The sequence below is a fragment of the Lepus europaeus genome, chromosome 8 (assembly GCF_033115175.1).
Source record: "Lepus europaeus isolate LE1 chromosome 8, mLepTim1.pri, whole genome shotgun sequence".
NCBI classification, from domain to species: domain Eukaryota; kingdom Metazoa; phylum Chordata; class Mammalia; order Lagomorpha; family Leporidae; genus Lepus; species Lepus europaeus.
The window spans coordinates 18,228,590-18,251,619 of NC_084834.1; the positions used below are offsets into that span (position 1 = coordinate 18,228,590).

At 42.6% G+C, this 23,030-nt stretch overlaps 1 protein-coding gene across 5 annotated transcripts in view; it reads left to right on the top strand.

The window, feature by feature from the left end:
* Positions 1–23,030, top strand: part of PSD3 (pleckstrin and Sec7 domain containing 3) — a 611,013-nt gene that overhangs the window by 563,257 nt on the left and 24,726 nt on the right. For all 5 annotated transcript variants that reach the window (XM_062199432.1, XM_062199434.1, XM_062199435.1 and 2 more), the window contains one exon: positions 10,938–11,081. In XM_062199432.1, the coding sequence (XP_062055416.1) occupies positions 10,938–11,081 (144 nt within the window). The remainder of the gene's footprint in view (positions 1–10,937; positions 11,082–23,030) is intronic.

The following is a 23,030-nucleotide window of genomic DNA, read 5'->3' on the forward strand; positions in this document are numbered from 1 at the left end:
GGAGAAGTAAGTAAACAGTGATTCCTGTTGTTGACTTAACAATTTGACACTCTCGTTTATGGCGTCAGTAATCTCCCTAAGCTCTAGTCATGAGTTGCCAAGGCTATGGAAGCCTTTAGGGTTCACCGACTTTGATCTTATTCTGACAGGGTCATAGTCAAAGTGGAAGTTCTCTCCTCCCTTCAGAGAAAGGTACCTCCTTCTTTGATGGCCCATTCTTTCCACTGGGATCTCACTTGCAGAGATCTTTCATTTAGGTTTGTTTTTTGTTTTTTGTTTTTTTTTGTGTGTGTGTGTGTGTTTTTTTTTTCCAGAGTGTCTTGGTGTCTTGGCTTTCCATTCCTAAAATACTCTCATGGGCTGGGCTCTTCAGCCAGATCCGAATGCCTTAACGGCTGATTCTGAGGCCAGAGTGCTATTTAGGACATCTGCCATTCTATGAGTCTGCTGTGTATCCCACTTCCCATGATGGATTGTTCTCTCCCTTTTTTATTCTATCAGTTAGTATTAGCAGACACTAGTCTTGTTTGTGTGATCCCTTTGACTCTTAGACCTATCAGAGCCATCGGTTGTGAACTGAAACTGATCACTTGGACTAGTGAGATGGCATTGGTACATGCCACCTTGATGGGATTGTATTGGAATCCCCTGGCACGTTTCTAACTCCCCCATTTGGGGCAAGTCCGATTGAGCATGTTCCAAATTGTACATCTCCTCCCTCTCTTATTCCCACTCTTATATTTAACAGGGATCACTTTTCAGTTAAAATTTAAACACCTAAGAATAATTGTGTGTTAATTACAGAGTTCAACCAATAGTACTAGAACAAAAAAAAAATACTAAAATGGATAAAGTATTACATTGTACATCAACAGTCAGGATCAAGAGGTAAAATTAATATTAAAAAAACTGTAGTATTAAGTGGCAGGGATGTCACCGGGTGACCCTGGTACAGTGATGGGAACAGAAATTACGTTGTTGTTATTGCTTCTTCAGTCCAGAGGTATTTTATTTACATTATCCTTACTATGCCATGAATTCACAGGGAACAGATTCCAGCAGCTCAGATTCCCTTCCATTTGTTCTGACAAAGTGGGCTTCTCAGGGTGGAGCAGGCCAGCGCTTCAGGTGAACCCAGGTGCCTTTCTCTGTGGCTGCTTTCATTTTCTCATCATTTTCCTTTGCTCCTTTCAGGAAGCTGTTGGCTTCTAGAGTATTTGATATGCTCCATACATACATTAATTTTCTTGGCAAGGATTTTTCCCTTAACTTGTTCACCACAATGCCAACAGCATGCTGGGTAACACTGTAGACTCCCCGACTGTTGCCTTGATGACATGTGTGGGGCATTCCTTTTTTAATGGTACCCATCCCTTGATGTCTCAGATACCACTGTCCTTGTATTCACCTGTGTGGCCAAAGGAACAACTCGGGTTTTCTAGAAGGCCCAGAGAATGTGTTCCAGGTGCTTCTCTTCTTTCCCTCTGTGTTCATCATTTTGGTAAATTACTGGAAGATGGAAAGTCCACATTGATCTTTGACAAGAATGGAAGGCAGTGAGGAAGGGAATGTGAACAAGTCTTACTATAATTTACAAAAAATAAGAAGACTTGTAAGAAGAGAGGAAATGTGGTTTTAGGAAGGATTCTTTTTTCATTGCTCTTGAAATTCATAATTATTGTGAACATGTATTGAATGCTTCCCATGTATGCATCGCTATTACTGTGTATCCACACACCACTAAAATCACTTAAGAACAGAATCCAGCTCAGCCTACGGGACAGATGGCATTCAATTTTCAAGGACACTGAACACAGTGCTCCAAGAGAAAGGAAAGGCTCTCACTGCTGACCAGAAGATGTGTTGCTCAGCTCCTCCATCTGTCCAGCTAAAGCATGGACTCTCAGAGCAAATGCATTTTCCTGCTTTAAATATACATACTTACCATAACCAGTATACCACATAAATAGGAAACTGCATGTCACAGACACAGTAAACCACATTACATAAGGCAAGAGGAGAAAAAAATTGGACTAGAAGCACAAAATAGCTGCAAAAGTACCTTTAACAAGCTTCAGAGGTTGAGTTTTTATTCTATTAATTTCACTGTGGATTTTCCAGTCATTGTTATTTTTCAGTACCTGGGTCTTTTCTCACAATCGCATCTATGAAAGTTGTAAGGGAGAAGGGGAATTGAACTGAAGAGGGGTATAAAGCGGTATGCCACCTCTAGAAGCTTTATGTAGCTGGAAGCTGCATGTGAGCTTGTCTTTGTTCGTCCCTCACTGTAGAATCTGCAGTTCTGTGGCTTTCTATTTTGAAAAATGTTCTACTCTCTTAGTTTATATACACTAATAAGTCACGTGTACGTGAAAGTGAATGTATTCATCTATTTGTGACTTTTAACTCAGAGAACAGGCAAACAGGCACATTCATCAGGGTAGAATAATTTGTTTTAAACAAGTGTCCTACACTAGAACCAAAAATAGGGCATGTAAGTTTTTAAAATTTTTCTCTTCATTTTGAATGTAAAATCCACAGAGATGAAAACAAGTAAATGTGGTATAATCAATGTGATGAATTCACAATTTTAATTAGGAAAGTGATAAGCACAAAGAAGCATTCTCCCATGTCCCACAGTCAAGATGGGCACACGTTTCTGGAATTCCCCTACCTCCACTCCCATTAAGGAGCAAACCCTTGTGGGCCTCAGCTCTCCATCTGGAAATGGAGGAGGCGGCTCTAGAATGTTTAAGTGTTTTTATTCCCTGTTACTAACTCTGTCATTTCTTTGCTCAGATCATAAGTTTTATTCACTTAAAAAAAAAAAAAAAGATGTTTTACCTTTGAGAGTAACAGGACAGTTTGGAAACATATATGTAAAACCAAGCCTGTGATGAAGAATAGCTTCTAAGGAGGAAGAGAAGAGTTAGTTTTCCCACAGCCTAGTACAGATGGTTGGGAAGCCTCACTTTAGATCCAGACTCCTAAGGGTATCTGGGCTGGGTCCACAGTGCACCCACAGAAGATCCTGGAGTACCTGCCTACATGCACCCAAGGCATCCCCAGTGCCCAGCTGTTCTCAGCCTTTGCCCTATTGACCTTTTAGCCTGATTGTAGGACATGACCTTTTAGCCTGATTGTAGGGGCTGTCCTGTGTGTTACTGAATGTTTAGCGATATCCCCGACTTCTACAAACCCTACGTGTAACAACCAAAAATATCTCCAGACATTGCCATATGTCCACTGGGGTCAAAAATCCACCCCTCACCCCCATTGCTAACCTCTGCTGTAGCTTAGTGGTGCTTTGTCTCTAAGCCTGGTCATCCTTGCTTTCTCCATACCATGATAACCTGGCAGTAATTGCCTAAATACCAGAACCTCTTGAATAATTTCAGTTTACAAAATGCATGTATATCAATGTGAGTACCCCTGCTGGAAAAAAAGATAAACAGTGTTAGAAAAAAATTAAACGTTCAATTAAAAGATTGTTTGGTACTTTTTAAGACATGTTGTTCATCACCCTGTCATTTGTGAGCTTTCCTTTAATTTATTCTTGTCTTCTCTCCAAAACATATTAGCTTAATTATTAAAATGGATTATTGTCGGTGCCGCATGGCTCTTCCTGAGCAATTCTGCTGTGTGGGAGGAGTCACCTTCCTCAGTTGTTTTTCATGGCAGTGTTGCCAGAGCACATTTTTCTTCTTCTGTTGGAGGTGGAGATGCTAGTTTGAGAATTTAAGTTTGTTTACTGCTTCTGGGGCAACTCTGCAAACATAGAATTCCATGTCTCCTTCAGGATCTACTCAAGACCTCCCTTTCTGCTTATCAGAGTTATTCTCTTTAGGCTTCAATGTGTGCAGGAATGATCTGGGAGTTGCATGAAGTGGACATTTCCCAGCCCTGCCGGGTTCAGGTCCAGGCGGGGTGCCCAGTGTTTCTGACACAGCAGGTGACTGGAGGGCAAGTGGTGCTCTCACACCGGACATGCTGGGCTGTGATTCTCTGGAGACTTGCCCCTCTCATAAGCACCATTTCCTGATACCTAGTCCTATTTTCTTCTTTGAATTCCAGCCATTCTCTTGTAAAAGTCTGAATCCATGGATACTTTCCGGGGACAAGCCTTATGATAAACACCGATCAGAAACCCAGGAAGGTCTTGTACTTGCTTCTCACAGTGAAGCAGCCCTCAACCCCATGCTGTCCTGTGCCTTGACCGAAGGCAGGTGTTCCCACTGTTCCCACCTGCCCAGTGTCATAATTCCTGTCATAAAGGCCTGTCCTTTTTAGCTCTAAATGTCTTTCACATGCTGTCCATTTTCCTTACTTCAGACTTTCATCTTCTACCTGAATCACTGGTTACCTAACTCTTTTGGTCATTCACATTTTCAATACTAAATGTTTGAGCAGCAGCCCCTAACATGTGTTTGTTTTAAAAATAAAATATATTACATATCCTACTGTCAACCCAGATAGTAACATCAGTTAAAGCCCAACATTTCCTAGTACTAAGATTTTAAGTATCTTTAAAATTTTTCACAGTAACTAAAGAATTCATTTAAATGCATTTAGAACTCATAAATGGATTTTTCATAGATACAGGAAACAAGGATTTTTGTGTAATATGTGAATTATATCTCAACACAGATTTTTCAGATTTTCCCTAATGGATCCCCTTGGCAGGTGCACATACTCCACATTGGAAAGCTATGACCAGATGACTTCCATAACCACACAAGGTCTCTGTTCTAATCTTGCCTCCCTCCAATACTTCCTTCATGATTCTGGTTAAAATGTGATTCTCATTGTGTCACTTACTCTTCACTGGCTCACTCCTGCCAGAAGGATGCAGTCCAAACCCCTTGGCAGGGCCTTACATGGTAACCACACTTTCCCAAAGCAGATACATTTCATATTTATTTCAGAGGTCTGAGTTTAGCATATGTATATGAAGTACTTGATAAAACATTAAATCGTGTGGAAGTTATTTAATGCCTTAAATTCATTAAACATTGTACTTAAGGTCTTCAAATGTCTTAAACATGAAATGACGAAATAGAATCTTTCTGATGGTGCTTTCTATAGTAACCTCCTCCAAACTAACTCAAAGGCACATGTTCTTTATTCTAATTTCCATCCGACTGGGTTTTATAAGGCTCCAGTGTTAAGCTGTTCTGCTTAATGAGGGCCTGTATATCATGGTGCTGTTTAGTTAGTAGTGTGGTCATTATAACTATAGAGCACATAGAACTATAGAGCCTTGGCTCTCAGCTTATGAAGGCTAAGGTGTTTGTTAATGTTAGGCAGGCAAAACCTATAAACCAAAAAACTGCCACATACCATATTCTCTGCTCAACACTGTGCTAGATGCTGGAGGATTTAAAAGAAGGGAAAAGGTGGATTTTTTTTTTTTTTTTTTTTTTTTTTTTGGCTTCAAAGAGCTTGTAAGCACCAAATGAAACAATTTATGTGAGGATACTTAAAAGCAATTGTGGCTGGCGCCGTGGCTCAACAGGCTAATCCTCCACCTTGTGGCGCCGGCACACTAGAACTGGGGTTCTAGTCCCGGTCGGGGCACCGGATTCTGTCCAGGTTGCCCCTCTTCCAGGCCAGCAGTGGAGGATGGCCCAAGTGCTTGGGCCCTGCACCCCATGGGAGACCAGGAGAAGCACCTGGCTCCTGCCTTTGGATTAGCGCAGTGCGCCGGCTGCAGCGCGCCAACCAACGGCAAAGGAAGACCTTTCTCTCTGTCTCTCTCTCACTGTCCACTCTGCCTGTCAAAAAAAATTAAAGAAAAAAAAATAATAAAAGCAATTGTGGAAAATGGAACTGAAAGATAATCTCATTTTGGTACAAACTATTTTTGAAATCAGGGCCGGTGCTGTGGCGTAGCAGGTGAGGCCTCCCCTGCAGTACCGGCAGCCTTTACGATCATGGATTCAAATCCTGACTGCTGCAGTTCCAATCCAGCTCCCTGCTAAGTGCCTGGGAAAGCAGCAGAAGATGGCCCAAGTGCTTGGGACTCTGTGCCCATGTGGGAGACCCGGAAGAAGTGGATAGAAGATTCCCTCTGTCTCTCCCCCGTCTTCTCTAACTGTGCCTTTCAATTAAAATAAATAAATCTTAAAAAGGTTTTTGGAATATGTGTTTTTTCCCCATAATTTGTATTTCCTGTGAACCTTTTTTAAAAACAGATTTATTTATTTATTTATTTGAAAGGGAGAGTCTTGGGGCTTGGGAGGGGCATGGGGAAGGGGTTGAATCAGATTAAAAGAGGTCTTCCATCCGCTGGTTCATTCCCCAAATGGCTGTAATGCCAAAGCCTGGGCCAGGCAGAGCCTGGAGCCCAGAACTCCATCCAGGTCTGCCACATGGGTGTCAGGTGTCCAAGTATTTGGACCATCTGCTGCTGCTTTCCCGAGGCATTAGCAGGGAGCTCAGTCAGAAGCAATGCAGCCAGAACTCAAACTGGTGCTCTGATATGGGATGCCTCTGATACAAGCAGCGAGTAAATCCACGCGCCACAATGCTCACTCTCTATAAACTATTTGAAGAACGCTTTTATGAGTGGGTTTCAAATTTTCTTGCACGAAAGTATTTTGAAGTACCCTCATTTATAGGTATCCCTAAAGATGGGAGAAATATGTGGGCTCCCTCCTTTGTCTCTCTTCATGTCCATAACAGATTTCATTGTCCTGAGTCGAGAATGAGACTCTCCGTGGCTGGTGGCTCTCCCCCAAGTTGGTGCTGTCGGATTTTGTCAGGAAAGTCTGTATCTCCTTTACCATGGGGTCTGACATTGGAGCCACTGCATTGTTAGCGAATCTATTGTTAGCGAATCTATGCCCACAACAGCCACTTGGCATTTTTATGATACTGGTCAAAATGGACATATTTCAGAAGAATGTAATTTTAAAATGCTTTACTTTGAAATTGTGCCCTTACTCCTGCTTCATGAAGGCAGTGAACCATCATGCATTGAGTGTCAGCATTTCTTTGTCTAGTTTCTTCATTGAAGTATAGCCTAAATGACTAACTCTCTATCCTACTGTAGAAATGGTCAGGTCTGTAAGTAATAGCTTAATAGCAATGAATAGACCCTGGGTAACCCCTGGGATTTGGGTGACAGTGCATATTGTTCTGGCCTCTCATAGTCTTCATTAAAATAAGTAGAAATTTCCATTTCTTCAACTAAAAAGAGACACTTGAATATTCAAAATTAGGGAGTCTATGTTGAAAGCTTTTGGAACAAGCAAGCTTGCATGCAAATGATCACACAGACCCAAACTCAGAAATACAGAGGGCTTTATAAATTCTTTTACCAAGTTATCTAAAATCTTACTTGAAAATTATATTTGGATTATATTAATAAAAATCTTGTTTTCTTTAGTATAGGTAACCATACTACTACAAATCTATTTTAAAAAGACAAACAACCGAATAGAAAAATGGGTCCAGTATTTCATCAGCAGTTCACCAGAAGAAGAACACAGTACACATGAAAAGAAGATGCTCATCCTTACTTATGTTCAGGGACATGCATAATGCTTTGTCATTTCATACCCATGAATTAGCAGAAATTTACAAGTGTGATAATATCAAATGTTTACAAAGATTTTACAGTGTATTTTCAAACATTCTGCAGAAGTGTAAACAGGTACAAACACATCAGAAAATAATATCATGTTAATGATATGCATATTCTAAATCCCGCTTGGTGATAAAATGTAGAAAACTTGTATTCACCAGGAGACATGCATTAGATTGTTCATTGCAACATCATTTATAATTGCAAAAACAAAAACCACAGACCAAAAAATCTGGAAGCAATCTAAATATCCTTCAACAACATTGTAATAAGTCTATGATGGAATAGTATACAATGATTAAAAGCAAAAACTTAAGCACATATGTGGGTAAATCTTTTTTTTTTTTTTTTGCCAGGCAGAGTTAGACATTGAGAGAGAGAGACAGAAAGAGAGTTATAGACAGTGAGAGACAGAGAGAAAGGTCTTCCTTCCGTTGGTTCACTTCCCTAATGGCCACTACGGCCAGCGCTGCACCTATCCAAAGCCAGGAGCCGGGTACTTCCCTCCTGGTCTCCCATGCGGGTTCAGGAGCCCAAGCACTTGGGCCATCCTCCACTGCCCTCCCTGGCCACAGCAGAGAGCTGGCCTGGAAGAGGGGCAACCGGAACAGAATCTGGCACCCTGACCGGGACTAGAACCCGGTGTGCTGGCGCTGCTAGGTGGAGGATTAGCCTGTTGAGCCACAGCGCCTTAAAAACATGTTGGGTGGAAAACCAGATGACAAAAGAAAACCTTTCAGTAGTTTTTATGCAGAATACAGAACCTACAAACATATTTTTATATTTTGATTGTAATATACTTTTGCATAGTGTACAAAAAGCATGAGATGAATAAATATGTAGAGGGAGTTTGAACTCACTTATAACATTTTATTTTGTAAACTGGGTGTTAGATTCATGAATGTTTTAATATATTCAGTATGTTTTTTGTGTGTCTGAAACATTTTATTTTTTTAAAAAAAAATCACATTTTTATATTTCAAAGTGGCCTAGTTACTAAGCAGCTTTAACCAAAAATTCTGTTAAGTAATTTATGTGCTGCAGTAAATACAAAAAGGAAAATTATTTTGAAAGAGAACAAAGCTGTTGATACAGTTTCAGGTCAGGTCATTCTATGGTATTTTGTAATACCATGGTATTTTGTAATACCATAGAATATGTGGCTCAAACAGTAGACGTTGTTCTCTTGCAGTTCTGGAGACTTCAAGGTCAAGGTGTGGCAGAGCTGGCTGTTTGATGAGGGCTCTCTACTGGGGCTGTAACAGCCACCTTGGGGCCGGGTGTTCACAAAGCCTTTCCTTGTTATGTGCACGCAGGGAGATTGAGCTCTCTAGGGTCTCCTCTCATAAGGATGATAATCCTCTGGGCTCAGAGTCTCACCCTTATGGCCTCACTTAGCCATAATTATGTCCTTAGAGGCCCTGTTTTCAAGTGCACGCTACACTGAGTTTGGGCTTCAAAATATAAGGGTGAGGGAGAGCTGTGCAGTCAATGATGTGTTCTATAGTCTCCTTGGGAGAAAATAACAGGTGAATGAAAAGTTGTAAGTAAAAGCTACCTCTGAAGCATCTTCACTGACTGTCAGCATTATTGGTATACAAATTATAGGTTTGGAGATGTAAACCGCTTTCTAAAATATCAAAATATGGGTTTTGCTGTTTTTATTTACTTGCTTGCTTGGTTTGCCTCCATGCTTTTCTGAGACTTCTTTGAGTGTTTTGCTTTGTTAAAGTTGGTCATTAAAGACCAATTTTGCCATCTTTCATTTAATCCACCTGTTCCTGCCATCTCTTTGCTCATTTTTCCACTCAGGTACTCTGCTTTTTAGTTTTCATTGTGTTATACTATTTTGATGGCTTTAAACTTGGGAATTTTTTCCCCTTGCTTGATGTTTAAGATGTGTATTATTATGAAAGTCCCTGAAAGACTACTTATAGATTATATAAATATATGATTCGTTTTCTTTAAATTTACAATTATGCTATACAATATTTGTTTTAAATAGTTTCTTTATTCATTCTTTGGTAATCTTTTAAATTATTTCCCTCATTCTGCGATAAAGTTTTATATTCTAAAATTATGTTGGTGTTCCACAAAAATACATTAAAAATACAAAAAAATCACCTTCTTTATTTGCCTTCATCCATTTACTATTTGTCATTCATGTAAGATTTACATTTAGGAATTTGAATAATTTGCATGAGAAAGTAGAATAATAAGCAGTCATACAGTTTTAGGAATGTAAGAGAATTCCAGCATCTTTGTTTCAAGAATTTTTAAAGTATCTATTACATTATTATTTTCATTGCACACATTTATGGAGTACACTATGATAATCTGGTCCATGTGTTGTACGTGTGATGATCAAGTCATAGAAGTTAATGTTTCCCTGTCATTTTTACTACTTTGGAGCTTTCAAGCTCCTCTCTTCTAGTTCTTCATGAGATATATAATATAATAGGGTATTGTGTAATATGGAGCTATGGGACACTCGAACTTATTCCTTCTGTCTGTGTTCTGGAACTTGTAATCCAGTCTCCCTCATCCCCACCATGCACCCCACTCCCAGAATATTTTTAAAGTGTCTGTTTAGATAACTTATTGTGATAGACATTGTGCCCCTAGAATAGAAATCCTTACACACAGAATCAATCATGTTACACTGGTACATGGTATCTGTAATTGTTTAGGTAATAATCATGCAGTGGGTACATTTTAGTTGAATGAGTTTTTGAGTTCCCAGCTTCAGCCTCAGCCAAGCTCTAGCTGTTTTTGTGGAATGTGCGGCATTTGTGGAATGAACCAAACTCTCCTCCCTCTCCCTCTCTCTCTCATACAAACAACTGACTTAGGAGCTGCTAGCTTGGTCTAGCTCATGGTGGTCCCTTATATTTATGATAGAATCCAGGATCTGTTTCTCTCTCTACCTCTCAAGTACTTTTTAATAAAAGAGGAGACATTTTTAATAAAAGAGAAGAAAATACACAATTAAAACATGTAAATAATGTGTATAGTGGCATTTCATTTGTGTGATAGAGAAACTGGCATCATTGCTAAATGAGCATAAAAGGGGAAGTCCAGGTTATACAGCTCCCTGGCTGGGTTTGGCTTGTGGCTTGTCTCCAGGAGGCCTGGTCCCAACGCAGTGACGTTACACTGGTTAGGGAGGCTGGCCTTGGTTGGCATTCTGGAAAGGAATATACAAGAGCTGGTATGAAAAAGTTGGAATGGTTGTGGCAACAGAGGCACATTGGACCGTTTTAATGAATTAAATTCATTCAGCATACCTGAACATTTTTAAATTGATTTATTTACTGCTGGTCACTAAATGGCTAATACTTTCCTGCAGGAGGAACAGCTGAAATCCCATGAAAGCAAGCTGAAGCAGATTACCACTGAGCTGGCCGAGCATCGCTCCTACCCCCCTGACAAGAAGGTCAAAGCCAAGGACGTAGATGAATACAAACTAAAAGACCACTATCTAGAGTTTGAGGTATGGTAGACCAAAATGTCAGCAATGCTTGTTTCAGAAGTTGTCTAAGAGGCAAACAGTTTTTAACAGCTGAACCGTGGGCAGCACACCTGAGCCGTTCCTCTCACTTGGGAGCTCCTAGCATGGTCTAGTTCACGGTAGCCCCTCCAGTTTGTGGTTCTGTGTAGCTGCCTGACATCAAAGAATGACTGTGAGTTTATGCACTTAGAAGCAAATGGCCTGTCTGGCTGGAATAGTGTTGCCAGGAAGGAAAAGGATGGTAGAAGGACGTGCTGGGTAGGGCAGCTGCCTTCCCTGTCCCTGCCTCTGCTGGCAGAGCCCTGGTGGGGTCAGGTGCAGCGTGATGCGAAGCCTTTGCTCCTTCCACACATTCCCGCTGCGGGGGAATTGATCCATCAAGCGCCGCATCTGTCTCCTTTGCTAAGTGGACTCCTGGGGAGAATGGTGATGATTCACATCCATCGCCATGGAAAGGTGGGAAATCTTAAAGCAAACTGAAATCGATCTATTTCCAAATCTTTCCTTTGCCCAAGTTTTCTCCCAGATTACTGTCAGGTTATGCAGCATCCTCTGACTCTCCCCCTCAGCCGCCACCTTCAGACACTGAATATGTCTTTTTTTTTTTTTTTTTTTTGAGTCAGTAGCATCTAGTCCAGAACAGTACTTTTGAATTTTTCACATATTTTCTAGTGGGTGTGCCAAATCCATCTATTCATATTCTTGTTCATTGCAGCCCCAGTCCCTTTCATTTCCCAACACCCCTCTCCTTGGTTCCGCTTTCACCATGCTCTTTCCTCCTCGGGCTTCGAAACAGCATCAGCTGAGCTGCAAGACCCTGGTAAGGGACCTCTGCAGTGTCTCTCCCCTCCTTCCTGACCGTGGGCACGGCTTTCGGCCTCACTCACGTGAGCCTGCTGGTTGACTCCTGTCTCTCTGTGGTTCAGCTCCCACCTTTTTGCCATTTTTTTTCCTGAGGCTCAACCCAGATTCAGACAACAGCTGCCCTGGGGTTTCCTTATACACCTTTTCCCATTGACCCTCTGAGGACAGGCCCAGTCCTAAATCTGAGATTTGGCCTCCTGTAGCTTTCCATAATCTCAGTCTTTCCCACAGCAGCCCCCAGTGGTTTCGGTACAGTTGTGCTCACTCTGCCTGAACATGCTTTTACACCTTGAGTCAAAGCTTTCTTCCGCCTCAGAGGCCCTTCCTACCTTCTTTGTTGGGAAAATTCTGCAGCCATCAGTGCCCAGCCCAAATCCCTTCTATAAAAAGCGCACTCTGAATCTCTCAGCTGGGATTCATTTGTTAGAGGATTTGCTGCGGTTTGCTCCATGTTAATTGTTTTCTTCTATCCTTGTATGCAGAGTGGATTCTCTACCTGCCCGAGATTGTGAGCTCATGAAAGGCAGGAGCCTCAAGTTTCATGCCAGCCTTTATTCAATTATTGAATTAGATGAAGTTTCATGGGAACCCTAAAAAAATCACTTCTCAAGGTGTTTGTTTTGTTTTGTTTTTGAGTTTTAAAGTGTTTATTATCAGATGTGGCATTTGAACCAAAAAGGTGCTACAAAGCTAAATAGTAGTTTTCTTCATGGTCAAGCAAGAATCTGCTCTGGGCAGATGACCATACCAAGAAAAGTATTTATTTTGGTAAAGGTAAAAGTTTGTTAAGAAAAACTGTGGAAGCCTTACCCATCCCACCCCCCCCCCCCCCCAAAATAAAGACTTGAAAACATATTTTAAAGAAAAAACAACAGCAGCAAGCTAAGCACCTGTCTTTCCCCGGGCTAGTTCAGTCTTGGGAAATGGGAGTTCTCAAAAAGCAATCATTATTCTTCACACTTCTGGAGTAGCTTTAAGCCACAAGCCCTTTTGTTTCACACATGCTAATTAAATTTCCCAACACCTCAGTCCCCTGCTTCCCCCACTCAGCACCTCACTTTGAGCTCTTGCCTCTTAAGAGGGGAGAGCCTGTCCTTAGGAGGTGAAGGTGACTGCAAGACCTTGGCCAGGTCGCCCCTGCAGACACGCTCCCAGCGTTTGAATCTACTGTGTTGCCACTTTTCTGAAAACATAACTCTGCACAACTCAGCATTTTCATTTCCTGACGTGAAGTCAGAGGAAGCTTTGTGCGGATTAAGCTTTGCCTTCATCTGAATGTCTCTTCAAAGAGCCTGAAGATTGCATCCCACGACCCTCGACTCATGAAAATCGCAGTCGTATGCTAATCTGGCACGCGTGTTGGATTGTCAAGCTGCATTAGCCTTGTGTCTACTAGGAAGGCAGAAGTGTACCACGCTTTGTATATAGATGTCAGCCAAGAACTCTTTTTTGTCAAAGTAATGCTTTTTTAAGAAGGAAATCATCGTTTTCCACTAGCTTAAATAAACACTGAAGTAGTCTGGCCCAGGGAGGCCACTTGGCTACCATTTCAGCCACCCGAAGTTATCTGTGTGCTTGTGGAGCACCCTTCGCTTCCTAAGCAGCATTCCCTGAATGAGAGACAGAGCTACTCACTGTTTCCTGTAACGTGCTCACAGCTCTGGCCTCAGCTTCAACACTGCTTGTGGAATGAATGAATGAAGTTTTATCATGAATAAAGGATAGCATCAGAGAAAGTAATTTGCCAAGGCATAAGCGTAGTCTTCATTCTTTTTATGGGGCCAGAGGCTCCTGTGAAAACAAACCTAATAGGCAGGCAGGTGAGAACAGACAGCAGTACGCGACTCAGTGCGAGCTCCAGGTGGACCATATCAGGAGGAGGGGCCACAGTACCTCAGTTTGCACCAAAACTCTCAGGCATGAGTTAGCTCTCTCACCTCCTCTTACAGGTCATCAGCAAGAGGGCCACCCTTGCTTTCAGAGCAGTTCTCATGATTTTCACAAGTCTTAGTAAGGAAAAGCACTTTTATTTTGGCAAAAGAATAATCTTTAGTACTGACACTGGGAAGACTAACTTGAAGTTTTACAGTTTTTATGTCCTGGGAAGCTTACTTTGAGAACAAACCATTCTTAACATCAAGCCAAATTCACAGGTCTTCCCATGCCTTAGAAACTCTTCAAAGCTTCACTGACAGAAATACTTAGAAATGCTGATAAATATGTTTTTTTAATTTTTTAAAATTTATTTGAAAGAGAATTACATATGTCTATATAGAGAGAGACAGAGAAAGGCCTTCCATCCACTGGTTCACTCCAAATGGCTGCAATGGCCGGAGCTGAGCCAATCCAAAGCCAGGAGCCAGCAGCTTCTTCTGGGTTTCCCACATGGACACAGGGGCCCAAAAACGTAGACCATCCTCTGCTGCTTTCCCCAGCAAATTAGCAGGGAGCTGGTTGGGAGGTAGAACAGCCAGGACTCAAACCGGTGCCCATACAGGATGCCAGTGCTGCAGGCCAGGGCTCTTTAACCTGCTGTGCCACAACGCCGGCCCTGGGTTTTTGTTTGTTTGTTTTTTGTTTTTTTAGATATAGGGAGAGTAAGAAGAATTCATTTTGCCTGTTAGAAAAAGAGTCACCTTTATTTAGTTAAAGCAGCAAGCCACTCATAATGGGCTATCATCGACTAACCTACTGGTGCTCCATCATCTTGTTTTTGATTGAATTGACACCTCCAAACCATGACTGTTATTTTCCTGAAAGAGTTCACCTGGGAATCTAATCCTACTTTTGGAAGAGTTTTTAAGCATCACAAGTCTACATTGAGAAACTGACTGTCATTTCTCAACTCAATCAATCAAATATCAGAAATAGGCTCATGTCCTTATAAATTAGATTTCTTCTACTCTAGTTCTTGTTTTACTTAGCTGTGTTTCAGTTGCACTGTGTGCTTTGGAACATTAGGAAGTACGTCATGAACTGAGAGGTGCTTAGGTGGTTTATGTCAGATACCAAGACCTGCAAGGCTGAAGCCAGTCACAGCACAGATTGAGCTGTGCTGGGCAGCACCTGGCCTCTCTGAGAACAAGCACCTTTGAAGAAATTCCCAGTAACATTGTATTTGGCCCCAACATTTTGGCTTTATGTTTCTTTAGCAATTAGAAGTGAAGATGCAGGCCGGCGCCGCGGCTCAACAGGCTAATCCTCCGCCTTGCGGCGCCGGCACACCGGGTTCTAGTTCCGGTCGGGGCAACGGATTCTGTCCCGGTTGCCCCTCTTCCAGGCCAGCTCTCTGCTGTGGCCCGGGAAGGCAGTGGAGGATGGCCCAAGTCCTTGGGCCCTGCACCCCATGGGAGACCAGGAGAAGTACCTGGCTCCTGGCTTCAGATCAGCGCAGTGCGCCGGCCGCAGCGGCTATTAGAGGGTGAACCAACGGCAAAGGAAGACCTCTCTCTGTCTCTCTCTCTCTCTCACTCACTGTCCACTCTGCCTGTCAAAAAAAAGTGTGAAGATGCTGTTTCTTCTAAGATATTTTTCATGACCACTAAGATGTTTCCTGAAAGTTGAGTAGATAACCCTTTTGTTAAGCTAGACCAGAGAGAAGAAGGTGTAATGGCCCAAACCTATTAAAAATAAGATAGGGCTGTAAGAGGTTTACTAATGAGGATTTGCTGAAGGTCAGGATAATCACAGGATCCCAAGGGTTATTACACATCAGCTGGAAAACTGTGGCCAGCACAATGTCAATGAATTTTAGCAGACCTAATGTCAACATGGTTTTTTTTTTTTTGGCCAATACATTCTTGCCCTTGTTTGAATTTGTAGGAAAGACAGGCTGTCTTCTTGCCACCACTCCCTTGTACTATATCACATCATGTAGCTTTTCTGCTATTGGCATGGCCCCTGAAAGCATTTGATTTTTCAAATCCAACAATAGAGGCTGCAGCCAGGTGTATATGCTTTGAGTATTGTATCTCTGAACATGGACTGTAGAGTTAACTTTCCTGTTATGATTTTGATGTGGGGGAATTAGGTAGGAAGATTAGGCAAAATTAGGTGAGATGGAAATTTCTGCCAGTCTTGCATTTTAAGATTTATTTATTTATTTGAAAGGCAGAGTTACAGAGAGGCAGAGGCAAAGAGAAAGAAAGATCTTCCATCCTCTGGTTCACTCCCCAAATAGCTGCAATGGCTGGAGCTGATTCAATACAAAGCCAGAAGCCAGGCGCTTCTGCCAGATCTCTCACACAGGTGCAGGGGCCCAACACTTGGGCCATCTTCTACTGCTTTCTCAGGCCATAGCAGAGAGCTAGATCAGAAGTGGAACAGCTGGGACTCGAACCGGCTTCCTTAGGGGATGCCGGCACTGCAAGCAATGGCTTTATGCACTAGGCCACAGTGCCGGCCCCAGCCTTGCTTTTTTTTTTGACATGTGGAGTTAGAGAGAGAGAAAGGTCTTACTTTTGTTGGTTCACTCCCCAAATGGCCGTTATGGCCTGCGCTGTGCTGATCCGAAGCCAGGAGCCAGGTGCTTCCTCCTGGTCTCCTGTGTGGGTGCAGGGGCCCAAGCACTTGGGCCATCCTCCACTGCCCTCCTGGGCCACAGCAGAGAGCCGGACTGGAAGAGGAGCAACCAGGACTAGAACCAGGCGCCCATATGGGATGCCGGTGCCACAGGCAGAGGATTAACAAAGTGAGCCACGGCGCCAGCACCCCCCAGCCTTGTATTTTAACTCCACCCTCTTACCTGTCAATCCTGTACACCCACTTTCCCATAATATGCTTTTATCTCATCTGGGACCAGGAAGCAGGAGATGCCATCATGGCTGCTTGGAAGTTAAACTCCACATGGAAACACCATGAAATCCTCAGAAAGCATAATGCATGATAAACTCCACCCTATCCATATATTCAATTTAGGGCACCACCTGTGATCTCATTAAAGAGACTGATAATGTGGGAGGGGCCCTTCTCTTGCTCTTGGCTTCTGGACCGTGTGGATGTGTCCCCTGGCCTTCAAGGCAACTGTGCCCCACCCATGATGGGTACTACTCCATGTGGGGTGGCTCACATTTGCGTGTGAATGTGTGTTCACTCTCTGTCAGATAAATGTTGCCCTCAGTTGTGCACTGTATTTGTACCTCTGCTTTGAATTCTTATCTCTGTGGGGCGACAACCTGGAGTAAAGATTACGTTAAATATGCTCATAACAGTGTGTACGTCTACCCCAGAACTCCCGTGTTGGAAACTAAATCCCCAATGGGACAGAGTATGGGAAGGCAGGGCCTAATAGATGATTAGGACACGGACGGATAGGAGTGGGTTAGTTACTGTGACAGGGGATTTGTTATAAAAGGGAGTTCTAGGTTGGGTATTTGGCACAACAGGTTAAGCCTCCCTTTGCGACATGCCAACATACCATTTCAAAATGTGGGTTCCAGTCCCAGCTGCTCCACTTCTGAACCAGCATCCTACTAATACATCTGGGAAGGCAGCAGAAGACCCAGGTACTTGGGCCCCAGCCACCCCAGTGGGAGACTAGGATTTAGTTTCTGGCTCCTGGCTCTTGGCTCCTGGCTTTGGCCTGGCCCAGACCTGGCTGTGGCAGCCATTTGGAGAGTAAACCAGAACCAGTAGATGGAAGATCTTTTCTCTCCATCTCTCCCTCACTCTGTCCCTCTGCCTTTCAAATAAAAAAAGCAAACCTGTTTTTAAAAGGTGCATTCTCACTGTCTTGTGCTTACGCTCATGCACTTTGGCCTTCCATCCTGGGGTGACACAGTGCAAAGGCGCCTGTACTTGCTGAGACTGCAAGGTGTCTGGCACATAGCAAATCTTCCCAGGCAGACGAATCAATTAATTCACAGGCTTTTATTGGGATTCCGCTCCCGGGCGAGGTTCTGCAGTCCCAACAGAGCGGGGCCAGGGAAGTCAAGTGTCAGAGGTTGGGAGGGCTCCTTTTATAGATACAGGGCGTGGGGGTTAAAGGTTGAGGCGGGTCTGATCCTCATTGGTTGACCTTTAGGCACCCGCAGGGACCTTGATAAGGACTTTACTTTCCCGGAAGTGCAGGTAGAGACTCTCCATTCTCGGAAGTATAGGCCTTCCCTCCTTGCAGATCCCAAAGCTACCATGGACCACGCCCTTGGGTCTTCCCGACCTGCTGAACTGTGAGCCCAACACATGTTTGTTTTTCAAAAATGATCAAGTCCTAGATATTCTGTTGCACCAGCACAAAACTTGCTAATACAGAAAATTGGTCCTAAGAAGTAGAGCTGTTGCTATAACAAACACCTGCAAATGTGGCAACAGCTTGGTATCTGGGTAATGGGAGGAGACCGAATGGTTTTGAAGTGACTTCTGGGGAAAAAATCCTGTATTGTCTTGAATAGAGTGTTCAAGACAATTCTGGTGAGGGTTCAGAAGAAGGAAACAGCTCTAGGGAAGGTCTCAGACTTCTCAGATTTGACTGCAGTGCTGTGATCAGAGTGTTGGTAGGAATGTGGACAGTAAAGCCACCGTGATGAGGTCTCAGATAGAAAGGTGGAACAAAGACTCAGAAACCAGGTGAAAGGCATCTTTGTTATTCAGTTGCAAAGAACTTGGTAGAAATGTCCATGTCGCAGGGGTTGTTTGAGGCAGGATTTAAGAGGGTGAACTAGAAGATCTCATGAAAGAAATTTCCGAGCAAAATATTAAAGAGCTACCTGGCTGCTTTTAAACCACAGACAATAAGATGTGGGAGGAAAGAAATGTTTTCAAGATAGAATTTATAATTAAAAGGGACCAGAGCAGAAAGATCCGGAAGGTTTGCAGCCTGGCCATGTAAAGATCTCTCTAAGATAGGAACCCAAAGGTGTGGGCAGCACTGTTTGCTGAGAGATCCACATGGGAGAAGCATCGCGCAGGCATTTCCGAGCTCTGTGAGGCTGCCGTCACATCACAGCCCCAGAGCTGCACCTTTGGAGCAAGGTTTCTAGGGGGCACCCAGCAGACCGTGGTCGTTTCCTCCTGAATTCCTTTGCAGCTCCTTTCAGCTGCTCCAGCAATAGCTTAGGTGGGCTCAGGTGGGGCTTGGAGCTCCACTTGGAAGGTGCAATCTGTGTGGTGCTGACTGTGCAGGCACATAGAATGCAACAGCTCTAGGAAGCTCATGGCTTCCTCCACCTAGATTTCAGTGTCACAGATATCTTGGGGGCCCAGGCAGAGTCTTGTCACAGGAACTTAATAGGGCACAGAGAGTCCTTACTAGGGCAGTGCCTGCTGGAGCTGTGAGAATGAGGCTACCACAAGAGTCCCCACAAGGCAGGCGTGAGGCTGTCCTTAAGTCCCAGAACTGTAAAGCTATTAGCGTGCAGCACCAACCAGAGAGAGCAGCAGGCCTGAGGCTCCAGCCTGTGGGAGCTGCTGCCTAGCCTGAGCCAAGCAAAGCCTGGGACAGGGAACCCCCAGCTCACCCTGGGCCTTGGATCAGGACATGCAATCAAGAAAAGTTCTTCTTTTAGCTTTAGAATTTAATGCTATCTTCCCTGTTGGTCTTGGACTTCCTTGGAATAAGTAATCCTTTTTTCTTTTAGAGCAGCAATGTCTGTCATTCGCCTATCTCACCGTGGTGTTTTGGAAGCAGATAAATTATTTGACTTCACAAGCTGATAGCTGGAGGGAACTTGCCTCAGGATCACATTTACCTTGAGTTCTCAGGCGTAGATGATTTAGTTGAAACTGAACTTCAGACTTCTAAGTTGATACTGGAACAAGTCAAGACTCTTGTAAAATGAGTAGACTTAAGTGGTTTGACTTAACAATTTTTAAACTTCATAATAGTGTGAAAACCATACATATTCAGTAGAAAACGCACTTTGAATCTTGAATCTTGGTTTTTTTTCCCGGGCTAGCAGTATGAACATGTGGCACCATATTCTTGCAGCATTGGGCAGGCTCCATAAGCACAGGATCCAGTCAGCCCACAATTGCGAGGGGAAATGACTGGTAGTGTACAGTATGCGTCGATGCTTAACTATGATGTTCGGTAGATTAGGTGTGCTTCATGCATATTCAGGGTAATATTTCTAACTTATAGTGAGTTTATTAGGATATAACCACATTGTAAATCCAGGAGCATCTGTGTTGGGATAGAATTAATATATTTTACATTGTGAGAAGGACTTGAACTTCAGGGGCCAGGAACAGAATGCTGCGGTTTGAATGTATCCCCCAAAGCTCATGTGTTGGAAACTTAATCTGGAATGCAGCAGTGCTGGGAGGGTTGAGCTAACAGGAAGCAATTAAGTTCCACAGGCTCTGCCATATTGAATGGATTAATGTCTTTTCTTACGAATGGACTAGTGATTGTGAGAGTAGATTTGCTATAAAAGTGAGTTCTGTCCTCTCGATCATGTACATTTTCCCTTGGCCTTTCTCCTTCCACCTTGAAATGATAGGACTCAAAGGCCCTCGCCAGTGTCTAGGGCAGTGCCCACGGACTTCAGTCTCCTCAACAGTGGCCCAAATACATCTCTGTTCTTTATAAATTACCCAGTCTCAGGTATTCTGTTATAGGAGCACACATCCAACTAAGACACCTTCCTGCACGGTTAGATAAGAATACTTGTTTGTTTTTCAGTTCAAGTCCAGCAGGAAAAAGAAAATCTACTTCCCTGATGACTGAAAACAAAGGCTTAGGATAAAGTCCTCTTGACTGATGGGCTGGAATTCAGCGGAATGCCCATTCCTGAATGGCGACCCAGAGTAGCATATGCTTCTCATGACTTCCGACGGGTAGGGCCCACACCAACCACATGGGTAGGAAATTCAATTTTAGAAAGAACAAATGTCCGCTAAAAGAAAACATAAGTTTCTTGAGACAGACTATTTTAGATTTTAAAAAATCTGGGACATTCTTAAAGCATTATGCATCATTTTCTGAATTTCTTGTTTTTGATGGCATTATAAAATGGCATGATTCCTTCTCAATACATTTGAGGAAAAAAATACATTCCATGCAGAGTCTTAGGGAAACTCCAAATGGTTCAATCCAGAAGCACACAGAGTATAAATTTCAAGTTGTAAGCCTTTAGTTTTGTGACTGGATATTTGTTGCACGGTGGGTGGGAGATGAGTGGCTGATTTGATAGCTGTTAAGCATAGCTTAACATTAGGAATATGTTTTGAGAAATGTGTCATTAGCTAATTCCATCATTGGGTAACTATCACAGGGTGCATTTAGCACAAACTAAGATTACTACAACATCACTAGGCAGGGACCACCTTCATATATGTTGTTTGTCATTGACCAGAAATTCATTTTGTGATACACGCCTTTATTTCTCTTTGAGCAAATTCTTTGGTTGTGGTCATAGCCATGTTTCCCCCAGATTGTTCATTTTTTATTTGTTAACATTGGATTATTAATTTTCATAGTACAGGCCATATTACTGACTCCTTTTTCTGTCACAGGAGCAGTGCAAGGGCAATATCTCAGTACAGAGTCAGATATCCCAAGGCAGACCCTTCTGAAATAAAATTACCTGCTATTAAGTTATAAGAGTCCTGGATCTTAAATCTACAAAGATAGTGGTTCTTTCCCTTTTTGTCTCTAGTTGAAGGCAAAGGAAAAATCTCATAAATGTGCTAGAAGAAGATTAGAAGGAGGAGTGTCAGTCTTAGTACCTGAGTTTAGCCTGGGATCACATGCTTTACAGAAAACATCACAGAAGTGATGATATGTCTAGACCTGAGGAGCCTAAATACTGCAGGTTATCGAACTCTTGTGGAAGTTTAAGAGTTTTCTTTTGTTAATGGGATGCTAAGTATTATAAGTCAAAAACTAGAGACCTAAGATCAGCAGTTGTCTAGACAGTCCAGTTAATAATAGACATAAGTCTTGCATTGTCATTTGGAATTGCATTTTATATTCTGTGTTGAAGGAGGACTAAGAGAAGTACTGAATTTCCTTCCCCCCGCCTCCAGATTTATCACAGGTCTACGTTTTCTATGGATTTAATCATAATCACTCATATTAAAATTTTTGGTTAATGTATAATACTTATACTTCTTCTTGGGGTGCAATGTATATTTCAACACACATACATAATGTAAACTGACAAAAACAGGAAATTAGCATTTCCATTTCATTATGTTTGGAGCCTACCAGCTCCTCTCTTCTAATTCTTCATAAAGTGTGTAATACATTATTGTGGACTATAGTCACCCCACTGCACTGTGCAACACAGAATTTTAATCTGTAAATGATTACAGGTGCCTTTGGAGGGAAGAGAAGCCTAGCCACAGGAGTCTTTGAACAAGATTTGAAGTAGATGGCTATAGAGAACTGGCACCGTAGCTGAGAAGACGGAATAAGCAACCAGGCGTGTGACTTGAAATGACTCCCTGTTCCTAAATCACCCCTTCATTTCCCATTGTCCTGAAATGCCCGCTCTGGTGAGGGTCACTCATCTGGGCCAAGGTATTATCTGTAGGAGAAGGACAAATGTGCTCATAGATAAAATAGGAAAAGAACCAGAGTGGGAGTCAGAATCCCATTTTAGTTTTATCACTGGCACACTTGACCCCCAGTTATCCTTCCCAGGCCTCAGTTTCCTGGCTACAAAAAATGAGCTGGAATTGGATGAACTAGCTGATCAACTCCCTTTCAACTCTATTTTTAGGAGAATGACACATTAAAACAAATATGTTTATTTGATTAGCGCTCTCACAAATAGTCCCAAGAGTATTAATTTTGGAACAAGAATATCTCAATTTGGAGATTCGGAAGAAATAGACCACCACTGCCCAATAAAAATATATTGTAGACCATACACGTTTAATTTTAAATTTTCTAATAGCTTCCTTTAAAAGCTAGAAGAAGCAGGTAATTACAGTGATCACAGAGTGTGATGACAGGATAGGAGCGTTCTGTGGTCATCCCCTTGCAGAAGCATTGGTTCAGAAAACTCCTCAGAAAAGAGTGCCTTTGTGGGAGTCTGGGAATCCAGTGTAGAAGTTCCAGCATTCTATTGGGTCTGCACATCCAGGAAGAGGCTTGTTTAAGAGTGTACGAAGAAAACTTTC